A 26,863-nucleotide genomic window follows, 5' to 3' on the forward strand; every position below is an offset into this window, starting at 1 on the left:
AGAGGTAATAAGAAGGCCAATGTCGAGATCTATGCGACTGCTACAGGTAAGTCATTCGCTCCCCTTGTTTCAACTCGGACATGGGGTATGTCAAGCCAGAGGACTCACATCTGACGCCGACAGACCGAGGTTTTACTTGAGATGAATATGTGGGGAGTCGAAGGACTAAGTGATCGTCAGCTCGACCATAATAACCAGGGGGAACGGAGCTATCAGCGTAGGACAATTGAAGGGCACGCGAGCTTCGGACCGATTAGAAACTGATCGAGACCCGATTACTTCTCCTTTGAAAGGCAAGTATGAGACACTCGGCCACCATATCATTGGTCTTGATCACCCTGTGCGCGCAGGAATAGGGTTGCATACGGAGTTAAGAGGGGATTGCATGAAAGGTAGGACGGCTGCTCACCGGAACCTCACTTAAAACACCTCGATCGACCAACAATGGAGGAACTCGGCGCTTCTCTTGTGTCGCACGGATTGGAGTGAACGGTTGGATTGTGAGTCGGACCCGAGGACAATTACTATATGACGATAGAAGTGAGAGTGACCCTTTGCAGGAGTATCAGATCCGGATGAGAATATAGAAGGAGCAGAGAGGTGATCGTCATATGAAGGTGGGTCTAGAGAAAGGTGAGCTTCAAGGATGAGTCGAAACAGGTGTAGGGTGTCGAGTAATGGATGTTGAGAACACCAAGGTAGGGACTTTGACAAAGAAGGGAAAAGGAGGCAGATATTCCAGCAGCGGAAAATTTAAGGTCATCAACGGGGTCAACGACAGGAAGGCACCACGGGGTTTGATATCAATGAAGTCGTTGTCGTCGTTAATTTGCTCGGCTTAATGAGGATGCCGCGTGTCATCGATTACTGTTTTGCGGTTGATATCGAGGTCCTAGTCGAGTCATTTCCCGTTGGTCGCCGGTCGTGAGGATATTGTATGTATTGGCCTCTGGCTAAAGCCTCTTGCCGGTCAGCTCGGACTTGCCCAAACAGTAAAATAAAGGATGAACGAGAAAAAAGGGGACACGACGGGCCGAACGAAATGAGGGTACGACAGAGATCACATGCTTAAGACTCGTATCAGCGGCAAGGATGATGAAAGTATTAGTGGACAATCTCGACACTACCCCCACCCACTTTCTCGCATCAGCAATAGCGAGGTCAAGGGAGATAGTTTATGATCAAGGGAGGTGGAAGCCTCAAAGGACTGTCGAGTTGACTAGGGGATGAGGGCGCTGAGGGGAAGTACAATTGACCTTCGCCTTTGACTGCCCACAGCAACGACTCTTCACAGCCGTATTACGATAACTTGTCTTACTACCATTGTGACCAGAAGCTTGTCAGACTGAATCTAGTAAAGGCTCCGAGCTCTAGACTAGTGAGGGTGGTCACATTGGGGGCTGGGACGTATCAAGTGATGATGGCAAAAGACTGACGTAGTCGTGGTTGGAAAGGGTTGCGACTGCCGTCTACCAGCTGACCTTTTTCCTCTCTTACGCCCCGGCTCCTAGACCATGGGATGATGGATGAAAGTTCTGAGAGTGAGAAGATGGTACTCACCCAATGATGACCTTTGGAAACCAGATTAAATGGACAGAGATCTGTGAGTAGTGGAATGACAATCTTGTAAGTTGAAGATTTTGAATTCGACGATCGTACTCCCCTGCTGCGAGTTTGGGCGATGATTAGAGAGCTTCCAAGAGGGATGACCAATGGAAGGATGGTACGATTGACGATGGCGATGACGATGAAGATGAAGATGAAGATGGGTGATATTGCATGACGAGCGAGGGGCGGAGGATGTGTCGGGTCACTGCTCAGTTGGGTTCACAGTGGTCTCACACGGGTACGTCGGGGGGCGTTGAAGAGTAATGGTCGGTGAGTGGTTGAGTAGGCAGCCGAGAAGAGATGATGAACAAGCCGATCAAGCCAGAGAGTGGTAAGATAGGAAGAAAGGATGGAACAAAAGGAAATGAAATAGCTAAGTAAAATCAAAGCGATTCGGATGAAAATGTTGTCATGGTGGCACGGTATCCCATCTACCGGAACAAGACGGTACGCGGTACGGCGACGTCCATGGGACGGACGAAGGCGAGAGAGGTGGAGGGACGTGCGTTTTTTGGTCAATTTTTCTTTGATTTTGTCCTGACTGATGTTTTAGCTCTGTTAGTCTGATAGAGTTGGGATCTTCCATCGACGCCCTACACTTCCCTCAAACTGGCCCTCACCCGAGCACAGCGGGTCAGAGGACGATCACCCTTCGCTCCGCGCTCCTCCTCCTCGGCTAACAATGTGTGCAAGCCACCATCAATTACATTTGTCCATCACTGAAACCGAACCAGGAACCTGACACACTTACCCCATCTGGGTAGCTCATTACTTTTCAACAAATCCCCTCCTTTTCAATTCAGTCTTACGTACGCCCTTCTGCTTCTGCATTCCTCCGCTCTAATGCCTCTTACTGCAAGCTGTCGCCACTTGGATCCAGGACGAAGGGTCCGAGCCAGTATGACTTTGGCTTTGATCAATTACAGGAATCCCTTCTGAGATCTAAGATCCGCCCTTGACAAAATCCACATGACTCAAGTTCAGTGCCGAAGGCCGGCAAGGAGGATATCAGAGTGACGGACCCAAGCTTAGACCTCTCGCCTTGGCGGCAGGCCTGGAGCGGATCTGCGAGAATTAGTGAGTTGTCCTGGTTCCTAGTTCCTATCATAACTACCCTGTATGATGTGTGGCAATATCTCAACAACCGAGCTGGTACCATATCTCGACTTGCTGGGGGGGTTGAGATGACGACACAGCCAGCCCGATCTGCAATGTACACTTCCCGAATGGTCCGATGGCTCTTTGTGAGATTTTCATGAATTCACACAGAGTGTGAACGACGTTCCTCCTTGACCACGTCCGCGCGTGGGGGGGCTGACAATTACAGTAGTCAAGGGACATGAGCTCTGACGTCAATGGCAATCCCATCTCCCTCCTTTGACTAGCCCAAATGGGTTCCCCAAAGATCTCCCACGGATCCAAGGACAGAAAGAGGAAATGATCGCCCTCCTCGGCGTACGACGTCTATTAGGCAGTGAACTGTGCCTGTTTCTGATCCCCATCCTTAAGTCTTTAATTCCGAACTATTATTCAATGCTCCGAATCGGGCCCTCGATACGTCGATAGATAGCGGCCTCCTTGTTCTCATTAGTCAACATGACGACGAGGGGGCTTGAAAAGAGGCATGGGTGTTTTAACTTTATTTTGGAGGGATCATCATTGAGATTCGATATAATTCAGTGACATTCGTGTCTACTCGTCATCCACGGCCACCGCTCAACCTCTTTACACATTGACTGAGATGTCTCACTATGAGGCCCACGTCGGAAGCACTCGTCCGCAATTTGGGATATATAGTAGATCATTCGGATTTACCCTGAAGGTCTTAGTCCATTGAAGAGACTCAATGGGGTAAATCTTGATATCTTGGATGGTTGATGAAATGTGAACAAAAACCGCAAACGTGTTTAGATCGGATCCCGAGCCGTTTGTTCAAAGCCGACCCGGTGCCTTCAGGATTGTGAGACGGTCCTTTATCTTGTATTCGCTTATCTTGACACCATACCCACTCCGCCACTCCAGTTTGACACAGTCTGAGTATTGTCCGTTGTCGGTTCGTCAGAGACAGTCCAATTGAAAAGACGCAGCCGCACGAGTGATTTTCCGAGCTTACTGTGCCGCGCGCGCGATCAGTGTCAGCTTTGGAAAGTGCCACACTCAGCAAAGTGCCACATGCCACATTCGTCTCTCCCCGGTTTGACCTGAGGGTCCCAAACTTCTGTCGCTTACTCTCGCTATCTATGTACACTCTGATCACCAAGAACACAAAGCAGATACTCTACTGGATCCAGCACGAGGCTAGCCCTTACCATGAGGATGACTCATCGATGGTTTGATTAGGTGCTGACAGCTACCTGACTCTGATTCTATCTCTCCTCCCTCTTCTCTGCGAGTTTTCGTATGCTGAAAGGGGATATCCTGCGAGCGTGCGACCATGGGTAATACATGTAGCTGGGGAGACGGAAGGGGTCACATACGTCTTGACACCGATACTGAACCCTCAGAGAATCATTCTTCCTCAACTCCCATCGTCAACCAACCGCATTCTCAAACTCCCATCTCAAAACTGGCGTCTACTTCGGTCAATCACTCGCTCACTGCAGAACGACCACTCGATGGCACCTCTTCCACCATCCAGAGCTCCAGACTGGACGCATGTCAGAATAGGAAAGAATTTGCCGTAGCTCTTATCGACGGTGACAATCTCCTCGTGAGCAACTCCCTTAAACGCTTTCATCTCTCTGATACAGTAGTTCAAGTACGACCTCATCAAGGGAGGTATCAAAGGTGGTTTGGAAGCTGGACGCCAGCTGGAAACCGCTGTGATTGATTTCCTGCAGGTATCTGAGACGCTCAATGTGACAAAAGGCGATGTACAAGTCAATTTGACAGAGATCATTCACCCACAAGGAAGACAAGTCCGTAGGATCGCTCGGCCGAAATATATATTTGATCAAGAGCTCGATATCATCGTTCATATTTTCATGAACAAGAAGGGACTTCGAAAGGCTCTTAATAATGTATGTTGTCCCGATAATGTCTTCCATGTTGACTTGTGACAGATTGTGGGTATCTCGGACAGAGTCTTTGATGATTTCTGTGAAGGCTTTTCTCGGTCTAAGCGGCTATTCACAGGTATGATGACTTTTACATCATGTGATTGACATGCTTTGGTATGATTCTCTAATCATAGTGATCGATGTTGGCGGTGTAAAGGAGGCTGCCGATGAAAAGATCAAAGGTAAATTCAGACATCTTGTTTGACCAACGCACTCTCACCTCTTTCTCATACAGTGACAAGGTTGATCGTTAGCTTACTTGAAACATTACATCGAGATTCCGAATTGCAAAACCATATTTGCTGGTATCTGTCATGATGGAGGATTCACTTCCACTATCACCGAGTGAGTCGTCATCCTATCACATATAATCATGAGAACTTCCATATGCTCATGACCGTCACTGATCAACTCAGTTTACAATCAAAACCAACATTCGGTAAACTTCTCCTGTTGCGAGGGCTGAGCAGGTCCGCTTACAGTATTCATGCGCTTGGTATGAAAACGCTTGTTCTTCCCCAAGTGTTCAGTGATCATGTGGGAGCTAAATTGCCGGATCCTGTCGAACACGTAGTCGCTTCGGCTGTTGATACCGATTCTGCGGCTCCAAACTCAACATCACCACTCAAAATACGTTCTTCCCTGGTGGACCCGGCAAAATCTCTCCCTAAGAAAGCTAGCGAAGTGTCAAACATATCTCTCCAACAGTCTGTTGGTACGGTGACAAATTCGAAACCTAAACAAGTCATTCCCAAAACCTACTCAAGAAGTACCCAAGAGGTTAAGCCTTGTATTTGGTACGTTCATTATCCTAACTTGTCCTTGAAGATCGCTCATGTCATACAGGTACTATCTCAGTCAGTCACAACTTACCCCATTACTGTCATACTAATTTCAAAAGAGGGAAAGTGTATCAAAATGGGTGAAGAGGAACATGAAAGTGAATGCTTTCATGATCGTGGTACGTAGGCCATATAACCTCTCATATAAGATGAATGTGGTTCATTAATGAGCAGAACTCAGTGATAAGGAATTACAGAATGTACGAAAACTGGCAAAGAACCTTCCGTGTTTGAGTTACAAACATGGTAAATGTTCAGATGAGGCGAAGTGTATCTTCAGGTGAGCTCATTCACGGTTTCGTCTCAAGCTGATCATGTCCAAGCCATACGTGTCCGTTAGGCAAACGGTGCAAGCTTAGAGGGTGAGTATATCTTACTCAAATTGAGCCGTCTAACCCTTTTTGATAGGCGTTGTCGATTTCGAGCTGTACCAAACGCGCATGATTGAGACGCTATATCGTCGATGTCACCTTTCAATGATCTGCCTGGGGCCGCATATTATCGTATGTCAAAAAGAAGTGGGAGTCGATCACGCCGTGCCAATAGTTTGAGCATCAGTTTTCCTCGATAATAAGGGATGAACAGTTGTATACATAATGGCATTTTTGTGATGTATAGTCGTTATTCGTCAAACAAGCAAAAGCTCTCTTTCAATCAATATCAGAGTGAGGTAGCGGTAGTACTGTCCACCTGAGCTGTCAGCTATTTACCCTTCCCGACCCTCACAACTCACCTCGATGGTCGGCACTATACTGGCTATGAATTTGAGGAACTTTCAAGTCAGCTCTGATGTCTATTTGGCAGGACGGACGACTGACAATAACCAGATAAAAGTCCACTTGCAAACCCGTAGCTTCGTCCTCTGCACTCGCTTCCTTCTCTTTTGGTTTCTCCGACCCTGTGACCTTTCTGACCATTCCACCTAATCCCCACTTTTTCTTAGATCCTGCCGCAGCGGTAGTTTTCGTATCCTCACCCTGGTTCTGGGCTGCCTCCATACGATCGATAAACTTCTTCATGACACTCGCATGTTTGCATGGATGGACCGAGGCTAATTGTTGGCCAGAATGAGGAAAAGCTTCCATTGTCATCGTTTTGAACGCATGGTCTGCGGGCACATCTTGGAATACTTGTGCAGGAGTGAGTGTTTGTTTGTTCTGTCCGTCAATTTCCTGTCTACCTTCACTGAATCATGCTTTCCCGATCCACCGCCTTGACATCCATGATGACTTAAGGGGTTCCAGTGCGTTATTGTATGTAAAGAGTGCTAGACACATAATGGGAAGTCGTAGGAAGTAGAGGATGATTCACCTCGTCATACCCAAAGAGCCAGAAACGAGGAGTTTGATAATGTTTATCATAACTGATCAAACAATCGTACGTTCGTACTTGTAACAAGTTCTGACCAGCGGCAGATTGAACCTCGGCTCTGGACATGAGCCATCAAGATCAGGGATGGAGGTTTGACATACGCTGAAGGATGTACGATCCTGACTGCCGCATCATCGTCATCATCTTCCAACCCAGCACCCTCATCATCCATATCGGGTATATCGTCGATATCAGGTATCTCATCTTGAGGTGGTAAAGGTTTATCATCCAGAGATAGATCGGTTAATCCTTCAGTAGGGATATTTTTCGGTGGAAGGGGAGGTGAATCGGAAATATCAGGGATTTCAGTCATGTTGGTTGGATTTCCTGTGTGAGATGCTGTCCATCAATTGACCACTCTTATCACTTCGGATACTCCTTGTCACAAGACGTCACAGATCTGTCATATGAAATGTGAGAAAAGTTGGTGAGACCTACTTCGACCGATATGAGTAGCAACCCAATCTTCATCCTCCGCCTTTCTAGGTTTTCCATCTGGTCCAGGAGCTTCCTCAGCTTCATCCATAAAACTCATGAGCTTTTCTGCGTCTTCGTCGGCATCGGTATAGTTGATAGCTGTGGCACGTCTCAAACAAGGTACTAGAACATCAGCATCGTACTTTCAATCTGTGTCGAATATATGTAGTTTACATCATGGATGAGAGATTGAACACATGAAAGGAGATATGATGATCGACAACAACATACCATTCCGAGTAATCAAATATTGTTTGTCGGGAGGTAAGAAGTCTCTAGCTCTAGAGGGATCACCTTTCTCCCTACGACCCATAAGCTGAATTTCATATACATGATCTTCACGTACCATTGCCATACAGGGAATTTGAAAGTCAGGAAATCTCCAGCCGCGACGAATTCCTCTGAAACGTCAGCTCATCCATGAGGCTCGTGCACAGCACCGGGGCACATCACAACATACATGTCAATTTTGACATTTGATGATATATGAGAGAGTGGAATAGAATAAAACGAGGTAATATACCAGGAGTGATCCTTCCATGCTCTTTGAATTTGCTTTCTTTCAATACCTATGATCAGCGCTGTGTCGGGGTGTGCCTTGGGTGGCGACGACTTACGGGGGAGAGGTAATCCCTCACGGCCCAATATTGGCTCTGATCGTCAGTTCAGATGCCCAGCTCTTTCATATGACTGACCTGAATAGCGAGTAGAGGATTATTCATGTTACCTGCGCGAGAGAGTGAAGAAAAGAGATGATGAGAAGAAAGGATGATGGATGTTGAGTTTGGTTGTAAATTACAAGCCAACGCGTTCAATTTCCTCCACTTTTTCCATCGCGCTCGTCTTTATTTCATATCCTAATTACCTATCTCACAACGCACTCACTTGACCCAAGTTCACATCCTAGTTTTCCCAGATCCTTATTGGGAGTATGAATTGCGTTGGGAAGGCAATGGCATACTGATCCCTACGACCACGACCCTTGACCATATCGGTGCAAGATAGGCTAATGATACTGACGACACACGTCTGACAAGATATTATTGATACTCTATCATGTCATGATGCAACTACATTATGTACTTCCTATCTTTTTCTCTTGACATAATTTTGACCCTGGACATATGAAAAGAGAGTAGGCCTACGACATACAGGAGTGATAAAGAGGAATATCACTACGATGGACCTCCTCTTCGAGCTTCTTCAAACAACCCTAAAAGTTCAATCACGGTGATCCCCAATCCTCCGCCCAGTTCACTGTTCGGGCGACCGGTGACAATGACTACGTTCCTGCCCATTTTCTTCAATCTAGTTCTATAAGTAATCGAAAGCGAAGACGCGTATTCGCACTGTCAGACCAGAACGATGATATTCGACACCTGGAGGAGATTGTGATGAGACTTATAGAAAACTTACTTGTCCACATTCGCAGCTACATGTTCAAGACTATTCGTTACCAACACGATCAACGAGTCGTGTGTTGTCGGTGTAGCCCATATAGCCCTACCTGAGAGAATATAAGCAACGTCCTGAGAAGATAGAACACGGACATACAGATATCGATCAGACCCTCAACATACAAAAGCCTGAACTTTCGCAGGACTATGCGTCAGCCTAACATCAACACAACTCGACATGAGTATATTGGGTGAGACGATACTGAGACATACTGGTCGAGTCTTCCAGATTCTCTGCTAGACCTGATATGAATGGCGAAAAAGCGGCTTCGTCGCTCTTCACTGTCAGCCCTGATTCATACTTCATGATATGACATCTCTCGGATTGAAACGCCAGTCTGGCAGAAGTGAGAAGCTGTGTGTCAAATTGGTCAAAATTGAACAGACTCACAAAGAACTGAAAGACAGCATCCATTTCCGGAAGACGCTGCCCAGGTGAAAGATCCGGAATCTTCTCCTGGATGATTTGTTTCACCGTTGTTGATGGAGAGGAACGACCAGTGACCCACTTCCAATCGTCCCGAACCAGCATCTGTGAACCAGGACCAAGTTTTTCCAAAAAGGGAAATAGAGCAGTCATCACCGTTGAAATCGTTTCCAGTACCGTTTTTGCCCCAGAAGCGCCCTGCTTGACCAAGTCGCCTCGGAACTGTCGAGAATCAGCTATGTTCAATGATCATCCACTCCTCTTCAGTCGTACCACCAGTATTCATATACGATTCAACGCAGGACTCTGTACGACGAAAGAGAGTGTGGGAATAGGTACTCACAGTTACACTGAAACCATCGAACGCCAGGTAAATACGCTTGAGCGGAGGCTGTGCAGGTATCAGCATGGAATTCATCGCTCTTAAACAGGGTTGACATACAGGTTCTTGTTCTTTCTTTTTCGAAAGATAATTCGAGAGACCGATGACCTTGGTAAGAGCGCCAAATGAAAGGGGCATGTCTGATTTTTCTCAAGAGTTGAGAAGGGTGAAGGAAGGAAGTCAAACAGTGAAAAACGGATGAGGAGAAAAAGAAAGAATGAAAAACGGAACGAGGAAAAGGAATAGCAACCAGCCACATATATATACTCGAACTCACGCGTTTGCATCTCGACGCGTAAGCTTGAACGCACGATACACGAGGTGAGCGGTGGGTCAGGGTGAGTTTGCAATTCCGCGAAGGCGAGGTGACGTGTGGAGTCAGAGGGTGGGAACGGTAGGGATAGGAGGACCAGGGCGGAGACCGGCAGTGTCCAAGGTGGGGCAATCCTCCGAGGAGAGATGAGCCAAGTACGTCGTCCGTCGTTGTTGATGTGTTGAGACAATCGAGAACGATTGGCACGAGGCATAGAAGGACAGGCAAATATGCTGAAAAGCGAAGGATCGGACGTGGCTCGCGAATGGTGCACCTGTTTTTACAGTGTTTGAAAGTAACCACCATCGAGTGATGAGTGGAAAGTGCGACTCTGCCCGTGAGGTCTACATCAGTGAAACAGTGGTGTCGAGGCGTGGGATCAGTGAAGATCAGAGGAGAAGTGAGATACCATGTCGTGCATTCCATGTTATTGCGGATTAAATTTCTTCGTCGTGGATGAGTGTACGGGGAAACAGGTATGAAGGGAAGAGGATGGAATGTCACTTGAACAAGCCCTCAATCGAGATGACGGTGATACCAAGAACTTTACTCAATTTGTCTGGGCGTCGACCAGTGAGAATAACAATGTTCTTTCCCATCTGCTTCAATCTGAGACATGTAAGCGTGAGACGATATTGGTCAGAACGCAGGATGAGCAATGGAGGAGAAGAAATATACTTACTTTTTGACTTTTGGGGTGATGCCTTCTAAATTGTTGGTGACCAGTACCGTCAAAGAAGACTTGGGTCTCGGAGCAGCCCATAAGAGCCAGCCTGGATCGAGCTCAGTAACTAATGTATAGGAGACCAGAGGTGGTACATACAGACATCAATCAGATTCTCAAGAGAGGCAGGGTCAGCTTGACGTTGGACTGTTTTGTGAGCTGAGACCGTCAAGTAGTGGGGATAGCGACCCAAGACATACCCAGTGACGTTTTGGCTTCGTTTATAAAAGCTGACATGAAGGAAGAATGGTCGTCGTTCTTAATGTTAGCATCCGTACGCAAAATCACTGCTGAATGGAATACAGATTTAATATTTGAGAAAGATAACCTACTTTCAGCAATAATACACCCTCAACCTGAGCGGGTGCTTGTCCCGGAACAGCTTCGGGAAGATCATCCTTACGAATCCTCAGCCGTCCCTGTGCCGGCGGTGAAGCCCAATCTTCATAGATAACAATATGAGCCCCGGAGTCTAGTCTACGTAATGAGCCAGAAATCGCCGTCAACACGCTTCGGATTGTGTCCATGGCGGCCTTGCCCCCATTCGAGCCCGCCCGCACGTATTCGTTAACCAACTACAGATTCAGCGTTTTGACCCTACCCCATAAATTTCAGTCAATCCTGGGGTACTATGCCATGTGGAGAGTACGAATGGACACGGAAGTACTCACACCTAGACTGGAACCATCAAAAGCGAGGTAGATGTGCTTGACTGGGAGCTACCGAACAGTGAGCAGGCAGCCGGAGTAGAAACGTAATACTTACCTCAAGCTCGTATTTCTTTATTCCAGCGAATACCCGGGATAGATGCTTGAGAGGAGATCGCATGTTGATAAGTCCCATGAAGTAGTTCAAAGTGAGAGGAAGGGTGACGCTGGAAGAGATGGCTGTGATATGACAAAAGACTTCAGTACCTCGAGTACCAAATCGTCACAGGCCACGCAAGCTATCGCATCACTGACACGAGGGCACGCATGGTTAAGAAGGATCTACGAGGGCGTTCAGTCTATCAGCTAATCCTCAGGGAGTAAGTTCCACACAAAAGCGAAGGGATACATTAGCCTGAAGAGACAAAATAAGACGTGGGGGACAATAAGAGAGTGTAACAATTCCAGACCTCTTTGTCTAGCTGCCAAAACCATGCAGAAACATGTGTAATGTAAATGGTATATGTCGAAAATCTCAAGAATCATTGGAAGATCTCGGGCATGCTGATGACTGTGACCCCAAGTTGTTTAGCGGCGGGATCGTGGTCTGTTGTACCTTTCAAAATGAGGAGACTACCTTTACGTTTTATCCTGATGGTCAGCATTTTTCGGTGTCCGATCCCATTATCTACTCTCCATCGTCTCCCCACTCCTAGCCATAAGTTTCGTCCTCTATACTTTGACACATTGTCCTGACAGACCATCCTCATATCGAGTCACTCTCCCCTCTAGACTGCTATTTATGAAAACTCTGAGACCCTCCCTGCGTTCGTGGATGTTTCCAACTCACAGCTTACGGCGAGCTCTGTGTACATCAACGTAATGACTTCAATTACGACGGAAGAATCAAGAATAAAGTGGTGAATAAGATGAATGAAACATACTTTGGTAATCGAGGTAAGAGTCCCTTCAAGTTTTCAGTCACCAACACTGTCAAAGTCGTCTTCGATTTCGGACCGGCCCATTGTTTCGAGCCTGAGTAGTCAGCTTTCCGAGCCTCGTGTTTGTAGACGTCTTCATTCGCGCCTTGGTGAACTACACGAAGATTATTTTTTCTCGGCCAAGAAGCTCCCAGATTGATGGGTAAGGAGGAGGGGAGAAACGAAGTCACTCACAAACATCTATTAGAGTTTCTATAGAAGGTCTGTCCACTCGAGCCTCGACTGTTCACTCAGCTTCATTCCAACACTCACCTCAATGCGCGAATCGGCAATGTCTACCGTGGAGAAGGGTATGATTTGAAAGAAAAAAGAGCTCACTCGAAACGCTTCCTGTCCGATTTTTCAGACCAGTCACGAAGTCAGGCGGCCAACACGAATGCTAATCCATCAGCAACTTTTCCTCACACGATCAATCCAAACCGATATCATGAGAGAAATAACAGAGAAATATGCAGTTGGTATACAGGAAAAAGCTAGTCGAAGGCAAGATGAATTAAGGCATCAAGGGGCAAAAGCAGAGAGAGAGAGGAGGAATCAGTATGACTGACGGGAAGAACGAAGATCGCATGGGTTTCAGGAACAGCATCCCCTCTACCTAACTTCGGTAAAGCCGTCCCTTCCCCTCCTCCTCCAGGTGTATGTATCTCTATCATACCTCCCGCTATGATGATATGTATCCCGCTATCGGCATTAGCGGTGAGAGTGGGGAAGATGGCTGTTAAAGTTTCTTGTAAGAACCTCATGGCGTTGTCGCCACCTGTCGTGCTGTCTTCCAAGAGACGTTCGTGGAACTGTACGTAAGTGTCACACCATCTTCACTCTCTCTCCCTCGAACTATGATCCTCCTCTTCAACAGTTCGAATTTCCCCAAAATTATCCCTCGGCGGGTGGCGGGAAGAGCAGTATGTAGTGATCTTCAGTTGGAGGAATAAAAGAATGACTCACCTCGATGCTAGAACCGTCAAACCCTATAAACAGGTGTTCAAGGGGTAACTAACCGTCAGCTGTGGAATCTGAAGCTACCAGAAGATGTAGGAAGTTGTGACATACTTGGAAAGTAGGTCCGCCGAAGGTGTTACCCATATTGAGAGTCGCTATGAGAGAGTAGGTCGCGAGAAAGACATGAGAGGTTGTGAATGATAGATCCCTGTGTTGGAACTTGTAGGGCGATGAGAGGGAAGTGCATGTTGTACACGCAAGGTAAGTGTGCAACGTCAGCGTTCATTGTTGAGCGTGGTACAAGTATGGATGAGGAGTGGCCTCGAGTGGGAGGGTCTCAACTTGCAGACGGCGGCCAGTCTCGGAGCCCCACATTGGGTGGGTGACATGAAGGGGTTCAGTCTTCGATGCTAAATGTTATGTAACAAAATACATGCAGATGAAGTACGGAGATGAGTCGCGATTAATCTGCAGGTACGAAAGACTACAAAGCTTTCCTCCAAAGAGGTACAGAAACCAGCATCTTCCATACCGCAACGAAAAGAAGGCTCAACGCCTGACGTGTTTCTTTTTCGTGGGTGAAGAAGGGGCACTCTTCATACTTCTCAAATGTGACACCGCCGGGTCTGACACGAACAGGTCAGGCAGGCAGATAACTGTGATGCCCATACGTTTCGCTTCGGGAACAGGAGCTGTCGTACCCTTCAGGATGATGCCCGATCGGCCCTGCGCAAGAAGGCTGAGGTTCAGCTTGGATCAGAATGACCAACTTGTTAAGAAACCGGGCAACTAGGCAAGAAAGTAAGGCGTGAATCCAGAAAGAGAGAGAACTGACTCTTGACATGCAGAAAGACAATGTTCCACATCTTCAGTCCCTATGACCTTGGTTCCATAGGTATCTCTTTCAGGTAATTTCGCGATCACTTATCGTCAGCATATCTTCCTTGTAGATAGTCACGAGGTGAACTGACGTATTGGGCCTTGACCTGCGCCATAGGTTTCTGCATATAAGCTGTTATGCAGAATACGAGGGGAGGATCAATTCACCTTGTAGACTAACCGCCTTGTTCGCCTTGAGCCCCTCGATGAATCGCGCCACATTTTTCCACTCGTCAGCCTAACGGTCCAACGCTTCAGATGGGGTACGATGAGAAGGAACTGGAATGACTCACTCGTTCTCTATCAACGATGCCATGTAGATCCAGACCATAATCCACATTCAACAGCACTCTCGTATCCGCTACAAGTCTGGTAAGATGTTGCGTCGTGGTTGCCCCATCGGGATATTGCACTTTGATCTTGCCTCTCTGCACCAAGATATGCGCCCCACCCATCTCGTGACGAAGTAAAGTGAATATGTTTTGCAAGGCTAGATGGAGTTCGTTGATTGCTTTCTGCCCTCCCTTGGCACCTTGTCGAATGAACTGGCCTTGGAACTGTCTATCAGTGAAGACGTCCTACTCTCCAGAGTCGCATGGAGGAAGACTCGAGGAAAGAGGAAGGGATGAGAGACAGCGAACGCACCACTAAGCTATCTCCATCGACCAACAATTTCAAGTGAATGTTCGTGGGCTGTTCATATCAGCCAGCATCTTGTTACTACCTCCACTCACCTCAGCCTTTGGTGAGCTAGATGAATTTCCCATGATTGTCTTCCTCTGAAACGCAAGGTCAGTCCGGTGAGAAGTCAGTCAGTCAGGCAGTGATGTGTTGAGCTTCTCGAGGACTCGTCGGCGTCGGAACCTTGTAGGTCAATAAGATTGATCCTCAGCCTCATGGCGTAGTACCATAGCCACGCCCGCACCATAGGGATCACTGGGGCAGGCGAAACAAGTCTGATCATATCATCCTTTGTCACGAGGCAAACACACCATTGTCACTTGCTCTCCGGACTTTCGAGAGCTTGTATATGTGTTGTAGGCGTGCGACCACTTCTGGCGAGCCTATTGGAACATGGTGCCTCGCCGGTCCGCCGGATTTTGGGACCCCGCAAGGGTTTTGAAATGAACCCGAGATGTCGCCATCGCCGGTGCAATGTCTCGATCACCAGCCATGTGGGGGTATGGTCACGCCTTGCTTAGCAACCTCCCCGTCATCTCTAACGATACTTTACTTTCACTTTACTCCAGCATCTTCCAACTATCTCCTCTTCACTCTCTATTTCATACACTCATACACTTTCCCACACAAAACAATAGAAATACTTCACAAAATGAGTCTCAGACTTGGTGATGTTGCTCCCGACTTCGAGGTGAGTCTCCTCTGCTTGACTTTCTGGAATGTTCTCTGACCCTTAAGGCAGAAACGACGGCCGGTAAGATCAAGGTGAGTACCGAGACGGCGATCTTTCTTCTTTGATATTCGCCAGTTCAGGTGTGGGAGCATGTTAAGGGGCACAACAACTGACTGACTCAGTTCCATGACTGGCTCGGCGACTCTTGGGCTATTCTTTTCTCTCACCCGGACGACTATGTAAGTACCTTTTGGAAAAAAATTAATCACAGCGTTACTCACAACTAGACTCCCGTGTGCACTACCGAGCTCTCGGCTGTCGCTCTTTCTTACGCCGACTTCCAATCCAGGGGAGTGAAGGTAAGTTCTGACTTACGGCTCCTCCCATTACCAGAATGAACTCACACTCTCGCCCTGCCCCCCGAGGCCGCTACCAGTCATGACAAAGACAGTTCCGTCAATAATGGGAGAGGTCAGTCGTGCTGACCATACCAGCTCATCGGTCTCTCCGTCAACGATGTCAACTCCCACGAAGGCTGGAAGAAAGACATTGAACACCTCGTCCCTGACGGCCCTTCTGTGGAATTCCCAATCATCGCCGACAAGGATCGTAAGGTGTCGGAGCTTTATGGCATGCTCGATCATCTCGATGCTACCAACGTGGATGCAAAGGGTTTACCCTTCACAGTGAGGACGGTGTTCATCAGTGAGTTCTCATTATTGAATCCGGTGCCTTTCAGACCGCATGGATTTGTGTGCACCTCCGCCTCCGGGGAAAAGCTTCCGAGCATCAGCGTAGAGGAGACTTGAGCTGACATCTCAAGTCGATCCCAGCAAGAAAATCCGTTTGTTCCTCGCCTACCCCGCCTCGACCGGTAAGCACCTTCTGTCTCCTCTGCGGCTCATTATTAATGGTCAGGACGATCGTTTCCTGAGATCCTTCGTGTGATAGATTCACTTCAGCTCGGAGACAAATACAAGGTACGTCTTGTAGCTTCAGTCTGGTCAGCCTGTTGAGACACCAGATCACCACTCCTGCCAATTGGAACATCGAGGTGAACGGCAAAAAGGAAGAGCGTGTCATTGTGCACCCCAGTGTGCAAGGGGAAAATGTCAAGAAACTCTTCGGAGACAACGTCGAGATTATCTATGTGAGTAACCGTCGTCATGTCAGTAAGATCACTACTCATCGGCCCAGCCTTACCTTCGTTTCACTCCTAACCCGGAGAAGACTAAGGCCAGTGCGTGAATCACGGTGGGCAAGTGTGCAGATCAAGTGATCCAAGGTGTCATATGAGGAATTAAATGTCACATCTGGTCTTTATCCTTGGCGGGTTGCATCTCGATAATGAGAACGGCACGAGACTTCACTCACACGTTGACATTGGAGATTTGAGACCCCATATAGGGTTGGTGACATTCAGTCGACTCATCCCCCTTTTGCCTTCCTTTCCAGCTTGCCGGTAAGGGGTCGGTCAGAGGTTGGTCTGCGACGGTTGGATGGTCAAAGGATGATTGGGGGTGAAACGCCGGATGGGGTGGGGTGGGGTCTGTGGGTGGGTTTGGTAAAACCTGAACTCTTTACTCCCTCCGTATCACATTCCCAACTCATCTTCCCATTTTCACCTTCATTCACCACCACACTCACCACCCACCAAACGTCACAACGTCCTACATACTGACAAACCATACAACTCACCACACGACAAACTAACCACCAAAATCACGACTCACACCCACTCATCACGAACAACTGACTCAGCGACGTTCATTACTACTAACATTCAACTCAACTCACTGAACTACTCTTGACACTTATCACACACCATCCCAAGCATAGCCTTGTCCCACCTTGATCTTCACAAATTTTTGACATTTGTTCTGAACTCTAGCGTTTCAACTAAACACAACTCAACATGCCAGACGCAAAATCATGGTACGGCAAATCTTTTTTTCCCAGAATATGGATGTTGCTTTGCAACTTATGGCTAATCGTGGCCGTCGGCGCATTAGTCATGAACTTTGTGGTATGGCTGATGATTATCATCAAAAATACCAGGATTTTCCAAGATGAACTAGGAACGTATTTGGGGAATGACAAAGCTTTGTATGGTGGTTCACCCGAGTCAGGCTACGTCGGTGGGTCCTATTTTGCAATTTCACCTATTGACACCTCTTCGATTGTCTAGTCTTTGGTGTTCTGCTCCAACATATTTGATTAGTCTTTAAGTATTCAACCGAAAGCAAGTCTCAAGGATTGGTACGATTATCAATGGACTTCATTCAAATATGTGCTTCTACGCATATATATGTGATAAGCTCCAGTGCAGGTGACATATCACAGGGGTCATGGGACGAAGGGAATAAGCTAATATGACAGACAACACGAACATACCCAAACATCTAGGTGGAGTAGTCTTTGCAGCTGTACTAGCTATAGCAATGATGATCTTCATCTTGATCGCCCTTGCCGCTGACGTCTTGTGAGTGTTACCAACATCCCTTCAACCTTTTTAAAGAAAAGTTGATAATTACTTTTCCCTCATACACTCTGTGACCAAGATTGGACGTGCCAAGTCAAAGTCTGATGAGATATCATAAGGGAAAGAGAAGCAACATCTTGATTATGACTCGTATCAAGACTGACAAATAGTATCAAAACGGAAGTCGCTGTGAAATTCTTAAGCGCATTCTTCACCGATGGATTATATACGACGGAAACTGATCTTCTCAAAATTGAATTCTTTTGTTAGTCTTTCTTTCCTTCTCTCCCACCGACTCCTCCAATTCATCCCTATCCACCTTTATCGATAGTGTTTCATCCGAGATCATATCGATCTCATGTCAATGATAGAACGCCAAATTGAGTACCATGATTGATCATGTGCTGATGTACAGTTTTGATTGTGCGTCCTCTCTGTCATACTTTATATGCTCCACTTTTCCCCCGGTTCACCTAACAATCATACCCTGATGATCGACATATCATTGGAAACATTCGATATCATCTCTGAAATCTTTTCTAACAGACGTACTGACGAACGAACTGCATTGGTATGACAAGTCAGGGAAGAATCACAAGCGATAGAAATATGGAGTATTTATACTGATCCCAGGCAAACGCATTCTTGAAATTATTCATCGTGGTAGTTACAGGTTCCCAATCTTATATCGGTTTAGAAACTGTTGGTGCACCGGAAATTGATACTCCATTGTTCTGTTTGTACGCAGTTATGATTCTCTTGGGTAGTATACCCATCACGTAAGTCTTTCTTCTTCTTCTCACACCCACTCACAACTTTCTTGTAAGAAGATTCATTTATCTTTTCACCCATTCATCTCGTGGTCCATGACTTTCCCAAGTTCTTTCAAGAGACAGAGGATGATGAAATGGAGGAGATAGAGATATCGTGGGAACGAGATAAAGAAATAAAAACTGATAAAATCCAGGGTCATAGCTGAGATCGTATGTCCCACTCATCCTAAATTTACAGGAGAATGGCTAATGAGTAGTTTATCATTTCTGACAAACGTCGACCTGCGGCAAATAAGAAATATACTGGTGCATAAGGGCAAGTACAGATGTCATAAGAAAATATTGTAGTTGTTTGTGTTGTAGCGTACTTGAATTCTCTTCTCCTCGAATGGTTCTCTACTCGTACTCTACGATTGAACCGACTGTTACCTGTGAGGTAAAAAACGTGGGAGATAATTTCAGTAAGTTACCGTGAGATGAGAATAGAAGCAGAGGGTATCAAATACATGATCAGATCTACACTCAAGATTAATAAACTTAATTGACGGCGTGTCGTTCGTACCTTCCGACCACGATGGCGTGATCTCTTTCGTACGGTTCGAGGGTCAATTGTTCTGAATGATCAGTCCCGTTTGCAGATCCCGCTCCCCCACTTGATATTCCACCTGTCCTGCCCAATATTCTCGGTGTCTTTCATTGTGCCATGACGATTCCATTTCAGAACAAGCAGGCGGCTCGATACGAAACAAGCAGGCGGCAACACTTTTTCAAAGCGAAAAAGTAGCCAAAAAAAGTACAATACAATGAGATGAGATGAGATAGTTGATATGAATCCAACGAGCAGAGGAGTTACCCACCTTTAGGCCTTATACCTTCCTTACGCATGATATTAACTTCATTCGCAAACACTTGAGCGGCAGGGGCTGTAGAATCGATACAGTTCGCCTTGATGGAAATGACTATAGCACCTCCGTTCTTGAGGAAATGATGAGCGTTGAGAGCTATGATCCTAGCTTGATCGGGTTGAGCGACATCGGCGAAGATGACATCTACCATTTGTACCAGCATGCGGTATTTTTGAGGATGACGAGCGTCTTCAACGATGGCTATGAGTCAGTACATACTCTTTATTTGTGTATGATTCGTTCGTCTAATTGATAGGCCAGGCATCGGATAGGAGATTTCTAGGAGTGATTTGAGGTTGGAAAATTTGGTGTTGAGGGCGAGGTAATGACTCACGAATAACATTGGTACGTTTCTTTGCCATACCAATAAGATCACGTCCAGATCGATGAGAAAATTCAACAGCATACACAACACCTTCAGGTCCTACGATATCCGATACGTGTGAAACTGAAGAACCAGAAGCAGCACCAAGGTATAAAACTTTAGCACCAGGTTTGATCTAATCCTCATCAATTTTCAAACACCTTTTTCAAAAGATGTTTCTTAAAAGTCACTCACGTGGATGTCATCCAAACCACCTAAAATACCAGCTGCCAATTTACTTCTGAAAGGATTCCATACCCTGTATTCCACTTTTTCTTCCTCTCCCTCTGAATTGGTCACAGCTACACTGATCCTTTTCTCTCCGTAAACACTTTCACCAGGTGTCATATTCCTAGTGACTAATAAATGTTCTTTTCCTTTAGCGATATAAACACCGGAATGTTTATGAGGTTCGATTGTAACTGCTCCTGGACCTTTACGACCTAAACCTGGTCTACCACCTCTTCCAGCTGGACCACCACGTCCACGAGGGGCGCCACGACCACCTAATAATTAGAAAAAACTCTTTTAATGTAAAAGAGCTATGTGATAACTTACCACCTCTAGGTGCACCACGACCACCACCTCTACCACCGAAACCTCCTCTATCACCCGGTCCACCACCTCGACCACCACCACGTCCACCGAATCCACCACGGGAACCTCCCCTACCTCCTCTACCCCCTCTACCACCTCTGTCACCACCTCGATCGCCTGGCTCATAAGTTTATAGCGATTTACGAAGACATTCAAGCTCACCAAATGCCATGTTGTAAGTGCTGGTGCTGGTGCTTAGAGTTCAAGCGTGATAAAGTATTTGATTGCTTGTACAGAGCAAGTCGACTTGAAGATTTTGTGAGGGAAAACTGGGAAGAAAGTTGAAGAGCAAGTTTTGAAATGACGTGTCATTTGGGGTGTAGGAAACGTTATCAAATGTGAGCTTTACCCTTCCTTGGCTTCAAACCAAATTGCCCTACTTAAAATACCTTCCCTTTCGTCTACGCAATTCAACTCATCCCCTCACCCATACGGGGGCCACGCCTACATCTCGGCCTCTATCTTCTCCTTCGACAGTCTCCTATCCTCGTTGCCTTACATTATTCCAATTCTTCTCATGCGGTGACATCAGATCGCCTCGGCCTTTCATTCTTTCCCCCCCTCTCTGACAAACTACCCCATTTAAACCACTTGAGAATCTCTCGTCATCCGTGCTCCTGCCCTTGTCCTTATTGTACATTCTTTTTTCCACTTTCAGTAGTATTGTAGACATCCACAATAGAATCAAACCAGCATATTCTGAAGAATTGTGATCAACAAAGTGAGTCTCAACGTATTTCCTTGACAATCGCTCTACTCCGACGAATCACATATAAATAATGACAATTGCTGATTACTCAGATGGATTCGATTTTTGTTGGACCTTCTCCCATGTCAGCAACATTCACAAACCCTGATCATATACAACCACAACCACCTATACCTCCCTTCGATCCCACTGGTCCCAATCCAACCTCTTCCAATTCCACTCAAAACATGCCTCCACCACAGCAACCTCAATACCCCACCCTGTACAATCCTTCCGCTAATTTCCCCCTTCCACCCAATCACTATCCTCCCCCCGGTCCGACACAAGAATGGTACTCAAACTACCCTTATCATCAACAATACGCTCCTCGTCCTCCCCAAAACAATGCTGGGTATGATCCTAATTCTGGGTATCCGTATCCACCCCCTTATCCACCTCCTATGGGGGCTCAAATGTATCAGCCATATCCCTTTCCTCCTTACACTCAAATGGGTGATCCAGGTCCAAGTACGATGCAAAATGGTTTTATGCCATATCCTGGTCCGCCTTTAGAACCGGGACCGATCACTTTCTATCCTCAAGCATCTGATTCTCAATCACATCCATCTTCTCCCCCGCATGTTTCTCCAACCGACACTCAAACTGGCAATTTTGATCCTCGAAACCACGGTCCCGTCAGCCCTTTAGAACAGTCACGATCTATTGACAATGTCATGGTGTCACGCTCTCCACCTACTTTCACCCCTCAAATACCTCAACCCGGGGCCTTCCAAACCATTCATACCGGACATCCATCCCAACCTTACCCACTTTCGTATCCACCAAATCATCCCTACGCCAACGGAGCGGGAGTAGGTTACATCCCTTACCCCAACGTTCCAATGCTGTATCCTAATACCAACTATCATCCCGGCTTCATGTCCCACATGCGCCCTCCTCCCGGACCGCCTGATCCCGGATTCAAAGGTTTCAATCCGGCCGCACAAGGTTTCAATTATAATGGTCGGAGACGTCAGACGCGAGTCAACGGAACAGTCAACTACGACAACCAGCCTGGATATCCCTCTATTCGACCTGTCATGAACAACCGAGCCAGCCAGGTGGGCCCTCCGAGATCCTGGGTGCCGCCGAACATTCCCGATGGCGAACGGTCAAAGTCATTGAACCCCCCTCGGCCTGCCGATATTTCGACAGAATCGCGCGTTTTGGGTCTGACACAAATGGATCGTCCAGTCCCTCCACCCACCGATCAAAAGTCAGCGTCAGATCGTGCTGAACTTCCACATCCTCCCACAACTGTGAATGGCACACTTAAGGAAGACCCAGGGACGTCGACATCCCCTGTCAATAACATCAAATCCACCCCCGAGGCTCAACCGGATGCAAAACTCTCGGAAACAGACGACACCCCCGCTCTATCTCTATCGTCCAGCGATCAACCCACGTCTCCCATTGTACAAACCCCGACTGTACCAATATTCATCGACACCCCAAACGCCCAGTCCAAAGCAACTGTCGAGGGACCTAAAGCAGAAATCACCTTTGGCGGACCCATTCTGCCACGCATTCCATCACCACCCGCCGACCAGACGCCTCGTGTTTCGCCACTCACCTTCCTCAACACTGATTCCACCCCTCTTTCCCCTTCGCCGACGTCAACCTCGACGAATCTTGCATCGGCGCCTTCGTCAAAGAATCGGCGTGATGACACTATTCTTCAACTACGTTTGAGTCGCCCGAGCGAAACCAGTCAGGGCAACACATATTGGGTTGGGCTCGGGGGCAAGTCTCCACGAGAGTCTCTACCTTTCCACAGGTTGATCCTCACGGTCAAGAGCGATTTGGTGCTCGCAAGACACATCGGAAAGAGTCCACAGTCAAACTCGAGGAAGACGTAACGATGGCCAGCTCCATACCTAGACGTGCTGCGCTCCCCATCATCTTTGGAACTTTGGAGATCAACGGTGAAGCAGAACAGGGGAGGAAAGGTGGTGCAGATGTCGAAGAGCGTATAAACCTTGTGGAGCCGCTTGAAGTGCCCGGAGATGTTCGGACCCCATTGGTGAAACCTGTCAAGCCGGTCAGTTGGGCGGCATTGCTCAGGCAGCCTGCTCCTGACAAGCCTGGTGGTGGTAGCATTTCTGGAGTGTCCATTCGATCCGATGTCGCCTCCAAAGCTACATCTCCTACTCAGTCCATCACATCTCTCCTGCCAGACCCCAGCGTGGCTCCCAGTGTCGACCAACCGTCTCCTTCTTCCACAGTCACCTCCATCGGAATTGCTTCACCTCCCGCACCCATCCCTGCCTCCCGCCCTGCCCCTATCAACTATGCTGCTGCGGCTGCATCCGCCGCAGCCACACCTCAGGAAGAGTTGGTCAAATTGTTGACTGAAGGTGTGAAAGGCAAGATTCCAGAGAAAGGTCCAATGACTCTGCCTCGGGGGTTGATAAATACTGGCAATATGTGCTTTGCCAACACTGTAAGTGTGCTTCTTTGCCCGTGAGATACCTGAATGTCACTAACGGTGCAGATTCTCCAGGTTCTGGTATTTTGCCTGCCCTTCACTCAACTATTGGAAGAACTTGGAAAACGACTGAAGGCCGATCTTGGCCGACAAACCCCACTTCTCGAAGCTATGATTGTTTTCCTGCGAGAGTTCAATTTGCCTGACCCCGTTCCTGGAGCCGCCCCAAGCCAACAGAGAAACGCTCTTATCAATGGTTCCAAGCACTCACGCAGAGACAAGGATCACAGAAGCACTGCTTTCATTCCGGAGCATGTGTACGAAGCTATGAAAGCGAACAAACGATTCGACTTTGTTCAGGTGCGTCACCCCTTGCCATCATAGATGTTTATCACTGACAAGTATCAGAAGGGACATCAAGAAGACGCTGAAGAATTTTTCGGATTCCTTAACGATACTCTGCATGAAGAAATCCTCAAGCTCGTCTCACGTTCTTCAAATCGTAAAATCAGCAGTGGTCAACTGCCTAATGGTGATACAGACAAACACATCCGTCGACCCGTGTCCCCCGGTGCGGAAGATTCCTCCGGTTGGCTAGAAGTTGGTAAGAAACAAAGAGTTCATCAAGTTCGGTCTGTGGAAAGTCATGAATCGGCGATTTCACGTTTATTCGGCGGTACACTCCGCTCTGTTCTTCGTGTACCAGGGAATAAAGATAGTGTGACTTTAGAACCTTTCAAAACTCTTGCTTTGGACATTCGATCCGACGTCACCACCATTGAAGATGCCTTGAGACATATAGCTGAACCGGAGATTGTTCCCGGGGTATATAGTCCGTCAAGGAAAGAAAAAGTAGACGCTAGTAAACAAGTGACGATTGAGACTTTCCCACCTGTTTTGGTATTACATTTGAAGAGATTCGAGTATGATCAAGTGGAACAACGGGTGTTCAAAAGGGATAAACCTGTGGCTTATGGTACTGAGCTTATTATACCATCAGGTGAGCTGTTTGCCATATTTGGTCCCGCCAACTTTGTTCCCCGTTACCATTCACGTTCTGCTTTCCAGCCAGCCTACCTGGTCTTTCGCCCGTCGTATTATCTACTGTGATTGATTTTTGCCCGTTTAACACTTTCAAGTTCCAGTGCACAGGCCAATCAGTCTAGTGTGCATTGAAGTTGACGCAACAGAAGTCGTATCCCCTACCAAACGTGGTCATCCAGTGAAATACAGACTGTTTGGAGGTAAGCTCTCTCCTTATCCTCATACCTGCAAGAGCTAATATTTTTAAGTCGATTATCATCATGGTGCTTCATCCCAAGGAGGCCATTACACATTGGCCGCTGCACGACAAGATGGATCAGGTTGGATCCATTTTGATGACGAGACTCATTCGGCCGTTCCGACCGAAGCTGTTGTAGTGAGCGAATCGGAGGCTGTGTCAGGTAGAGCGGGCTTGATTGGAGGAAGAGAGAAATGTGCTTATCTGTTATTCTACCAACGAGTCAGATAAGTACTCCATCAATAATTTCATCCACATTTCTGTATTAAAAAAGACTTTTCATCACCCACACATCTCCCGATACTGGACCTTCAAAATTTGAAAATACAAAAAAGAAGTACGAGCAGAATCGATCAATGTGGAGAATGGAAAGGTTATATGAAACAAAATTGGCTCCATAATGAACATGCCAATTGATTTGTTGATGTCATTTGAGAAAGATGAAGTAGATGATGATATAAAAAGAGGTAGATGACTGAAAAAAAGCACCGAGAACGGTGAATGAAGAGAATGACGGTATAATAGTGGAGTGAGAAGTGAAAAGTTCAGGGAAAATAGGTTATGGTGTAGAATCAATTTGGTAGTGATGGCATTGAATATTTAAACTTCACGAACTTTCCTTCTTTCTCCTTCCTTGTTTTCTATTAATCTGCTTTGTTGATCTTATGCTTGATCCACTACTGTAGATCACTATACTAATTTTCCATGACCATAATTGATGCTACCAAGTGACAAAAGAATGCATCATTACAAATCACAGATAACATGTATTCCGTATTCGTAAACCTCACCATTCTGTATTCATTCCATCCTTGAATTGGTAGGCTATACCTCTCATCTCTTCTCACTCATCACCTTTCCCTTCTTCTGCGTTTAACCAACCCTGAAACCTCCTTCTGCGTTTAACCAACCCTAAAACAGCTTCACCAGCCACATCCAAAACTACATCTTCACTTCCGAATTTAATCCCTTCTCGTTCAAGTGTCTCAAGTATGACTTTATTATAACATGCTTGTCTTGCGACTCCACCAGCCATTATCACCGCCGCTTCTCTCGTACAACGTCCATTGGTTTCCATCTGTTTGACGAGAGAGATGACCGAACGGATCAGAGGTGAGGTAGCTTCTTTCAACGCTCTTTGTGCTAGTGGATCAGGGGGGGTTTGAGAGAATAAGTCGAGAACTGATCGGGCGAGGGAAGAAACGGAAAGTTTACGAAGATTTGTGGAATCTATAGGGGAGAGAGTGTCGTTTAAGTGATGCTGTGGTTCAGGATCACACCTTTCGTTTTCTTTGCCGAGGATTCTGTCTTGGAGCAGTAAAGGTTTTGGTACAGTGATGCAATCAACAGGACATAGTGAGACATCATGGGAGAAAGAAAAGGTTGATATGTTGGAAAGAGTATGATAGCAATAGGGGGAGAGAGGGATGAGAGGGAGACGTGGGATATAGAGTATGGGGATCACTCACCACTTTGGCCAATACTTCACCTGTTTCTTTCACACCGAAATGACGTTTGACCAGATCTGCCAAACCACCTGATACTTCCAACCCTTCATCGAAATCGTCTACTACGGCTCTGATGGCAGATCGTCCCACGTCGAATGCTGGTGGTCAATCTCACCACATGACCTGTGACATTCCGTCCCGGGAGTCATCAATGCCCTCGGACAGAGATACAAGCCAGATAACCCAAGGGATCGTAACCAGGGAGGATGTTGGTGAGTGATCTGTGAATGATATAGTACTGACAGGCGGTATATGAGGTATTTTCTGGTTCTCTGGGGGAGGGAAGGGGATAGGGA

The 26,863-nt window shown here is 46.9% G+C and overlaps 12 protein-coding genes across 12 annotated transcripts; 6 read left to right on the forward strand and 6 right to left on the reverse strand.

Annotated features, from left to right (window-relative positions):
• Positions 1 to 19: 19 nt before the first annotated feature.
• TREMEDRAFT_59474 (uncharacterized protein) lies at positions 20 to 928 on the forward strand (the record flags this gene model as incomplete). Its single annotated transcript, XM_007001613.1, has 6 exons — positions 20 to 46; positions 124 to 175; positions 222 to 340; positions 393 to 500; positions 588 to 633; positions 759 to 928. The coding sequence occupies 6 exons, from the start codon at positions 20 to 22 to the stop codon at positions 926 to 928; spliced, it is 522 nt and encodes a 173-aa protein (XP_007001675.1).
• A 638-nt stretch (positions 929 to 1,566) lies between these two features.
• TREMEDRAFT_59475 (uncharacterized protein) lies at positions 1,567 to 2,856 on the forward strand (the record flags this gene model as incomplete). Its single annotated transcript, XM_007001614.1, has 6 exons — positions 1,567 to 1,603; positions 1,788 to 1,878; positions 1,998 to 2,110; positions 2,162 to 2,165; positions 2,593 to 2,685; positions 2,805 to 2,856. The coding sequence occupies 6 exons, from the start codon at positions 1,567 to 1,569 to the stop codon at positions 2,854 to 2,856; spliced, it is 390 nt and encodes a 129-aa protein (XP_007001676.1).
• A 1,186-nt stretch (positions 2,857 to 4,042) lies between these two features.
• Positions 4,043 to 5,989, forward strand: TREMEDRAFT_59476 (uncharacterized protein; the record flags this gene model as incomplete). Its single annotated transcript, XM_007001615.1, has 8 exons — positions 4,043 to 4,318; positions 4,362 to 4,628; positions 4,671 to 4,743; positions 4,802 to 4,849; positions 4,922 to 5,012; positions 5,084 to 5,464; positions 5,691 to 5,789; positions 5,959 to 5,989. The coding sequence occupies 8 exons, from the start codon at positions 4,043 to 4,045 to the stop codon at positions 5,987 to 5,989; spliced, it is 1,266 nt and encodes a 421-aa protein (XP_007001677.1).
• A 180-nt stretch (positions 5,990 to 6,169) lies between these two features.
• Positions 6,170 to 8,079, reverse strand: TREMEDRAFT_67322 (uncharacterized protein; the record flags this gene model as incomplete). The annotated part of the gene is made up of 11 exons (XM_007001882.1): positions 6,170 to 6,199; positions 6,243 to 6,281; positions 6,328 to 6,666; positions 6,821 to 6,938; positions 6,982 to 7,219; positions 7,319 to 7,480; positions 7,589 to 7,659; positions 7,704 to 7,758; positions 7,881 to 7,926; positions 7,975 to 8,010; positions 8,053 to 8,079. 11 exons carry the CDS (start codon positions 8,077 to 8,079, stop codon positions 6,170 to 6,172), a joined length of 1,161 nt encoding a protein of 386 aa, XP_007001944.1.
• Positions 8,080 to 8,532: 453 nt separating this feature from the next.
• On the reverse strand, positions 8,533 to 9,761 carry TREMEDRAFT_59478 (uncharacterized protein; the record flags this gene model as incomplete). The annotated part of the gene is made up of 6 exons (XM_007001616.1): positions 8,533 to 8,647; positions 8,774 to 8,789; positions 8,912 to 8,959; positions 9,028 to 9,169; positions 9,206 to 9,463; positions 9,585 to 9,761. 6 exons carry the CDS (start codon positions 9,759 to 9,761, stop codon positions 8,533 to 8,535), a joined length of 756 nt encoding a protein of 251 aa, XP_007001678.1.
• A 675-nt stretch (positions 9,762 to 10,436) lies between these two features.
• On the reverse strand, positions 10,437 to 11,488 carry TREMEDRAFT_59479 (uncharacterized protein; the record flags this gene model as incomplete). The annotated part of the gene is made up of 6 exons (XM_007001617.1): positions 10,437 to 10,545; positions 10,619 to 10,727; positions 10,861 to 10,918; positions 10,993 to 11,235; positions 11,332 to 11,379; positions 11,426 to 11,488. 6 exons carry the CDS (start codon positions 11,486 to 11,488, stop codon positions 10,437 to 10,439), a joined length of 630 nt encoding a protein of 209 aa, XP_007001679.1.
• A 361-nt stretch (positions 11,489 to 11,849) lies between these two features.
• On the reverse strand, positions 11,850 to 13,391 carry TREMEDRAFT_59480 (uncharacterized protein; the record flags this gene model as incomplete). Its single annotated transcript, XM_007001618.1, has 8 exons — positions 11,850 to 11,958; positions 12,158 to 12,172; positions 12,252 to 12,342; positions 12,483 to 12,530; positions 12,627 to 12,687; positions 12,857 to 13,099; positions 13,254 to 13,301; positions 13,359 to 13,391. The coding sequence occupies 8 exons, from the start codon at positions 13,389 to 13,391 to the stop codon at positions 11,850 to 11,852; spliced, it is 648 nt and encodes a 215-aa protein (XP_007001680.1).
• Positions 13,392 to 13,796: 405 nt separating this feature from the next.
• On the reverse strand, positions 13,797 to 14,893 carry TREMEDRAFT_59481 (uncharacterized protein; the record flags this gene model as incomplete). Its single annotated transcript, XM_007001619.1, has 6 exons — positions 13,797 to 13,986; positions 14,083 to 14,170; positions 14,215 to 14,248; positions 14,420 to 14,683; positions 14,772 to 14,819; positions 14,861 to 14,893. 6 exons carry the CDS (start codon positions 14,891 to 14,893, stop codon positions 13,797 to 13,799), a joined length of 657 nt encoding a protein of 218 aa, XP_007001681.1.
• A 486-nt stretch (positions 14,894 to 15,379) lies between these two features.
• Positions 15,380 to 16,830, forward strand: TREMEDRAFT_42310 (thiol-specific antioxidant protein 3). The gene is made up of 9 exons (XM_007000955.1): positions 15,380 to 15,498; positions 15,546 to 15,572; positions 15,663 to 15,719; positions 15,768 to 15,839; positions 15,975 to 16,185; positions 16,304 to 16,354; positions 16,399 to 16,460; positions 16,505 to 16,630; positions 16,678 to 16,830. Exons 1-9 carry the CDS (start codon positions 15,460 to 15,462, stop codon positions 16,726 to 16,728), a joined length of 696 nt encoding a protein of 231 aa, XP_007001017.1. The 5' UTR covers positions 15,380 to 15,459; the 3' UTR covers positions 16,729 to 16,830.
• Positions 16,831 to 17,395: 565 nt separating this feature from the next.
• TREMEDRAFT_59483 (uncharacterized protein) lies at positions 17,396 to 19,049 on the forward strand (the record flags this gene model as incomplete). Its single annotated transcript, XM_007001620.1, has 7 exons — positions 17,396 to 17,618; positions 17,860 to 17,962; positions 18,133 to 18,227; positions 18,378 to 18,385; positions 18,596 to 18,741; positions 18,930 to 18,945; positions 18,993 to 19,049. The coding sequence occupies 7 exons, from the start codon at positions 17,396 to 17,398 to the stop codon at positions 19,047 to 19,049; spliced, it is 648 nt and encodes a 215-aa protein (XP_007001682.1).
• A 178-nt stretch (positions 19,050 to 19,227) lies between these two features.
• Positions 19,228 to 20,773, reverse strand: TREMEDRAFT_73043 (uncharacterized protein; the record flags this gene model as incomplete). Its single annotated transcript, XM_007002136.1, has 6 exons — positions 19,228 to 19,349; positions 19,593 to 19,841; positions 19,975 to 20,140; positions 20,200 to 20,510; positions 20,563 to 20,718; positions 20,764 to 20,773. 6 exons carry the CDS (start codon positions 20,771 to 20,773, stop codon positions 19,273 to 19,275), a joined length of 969 nt encoding a protein of 322 aa, XP_007002198.1. The 3' UTR covers positions 19,228 to 19,272.
• A 659-nt stretch (positions 20,774 to 21,432) lies between these two features.
• On the forward strand, positions 21,433 to 25,661 carry TREMEDRAFT_73044 (uncharacterized protein; the record flags this gene model as incomplete). The annotated part of the gene is made up of 6 exons (XM_007002137.1): positions 21,433 to 22,906; positions 23,065 to 23,792; positions 23,844 to 24,137; positions 24,186 to 24,777; positions 24,968 to 25,021; positions 25,070 to 25,661. 6 exons carry the CDS (start codon positions 21,433 to 21,435, stop codon positions 25,288 to 25,290), a joined length of 3,363 nt encoding a protein of 1,120 aa, XP_007002199.1. The 3' UTR covers positions 25,291 to 25,661.
• Positions 25,662 to 26,863: the final 1,202 nt, after the last annotated feature.

Source organism: Tremella mesenterica, assembly GCF_000271645.1.
Source record: "Tremella mesenterica DSM 1558 unplaced genomic scaffold TREMEscaffold_1, whole genome shotgun sequence".
NCBI classification, from domain to species: Eukaryota; Fungi; Basidiomycota; class Tremellomycetes; order Tremellales; family Tremellaceae; genus Tremella; species Tremella mesenterica.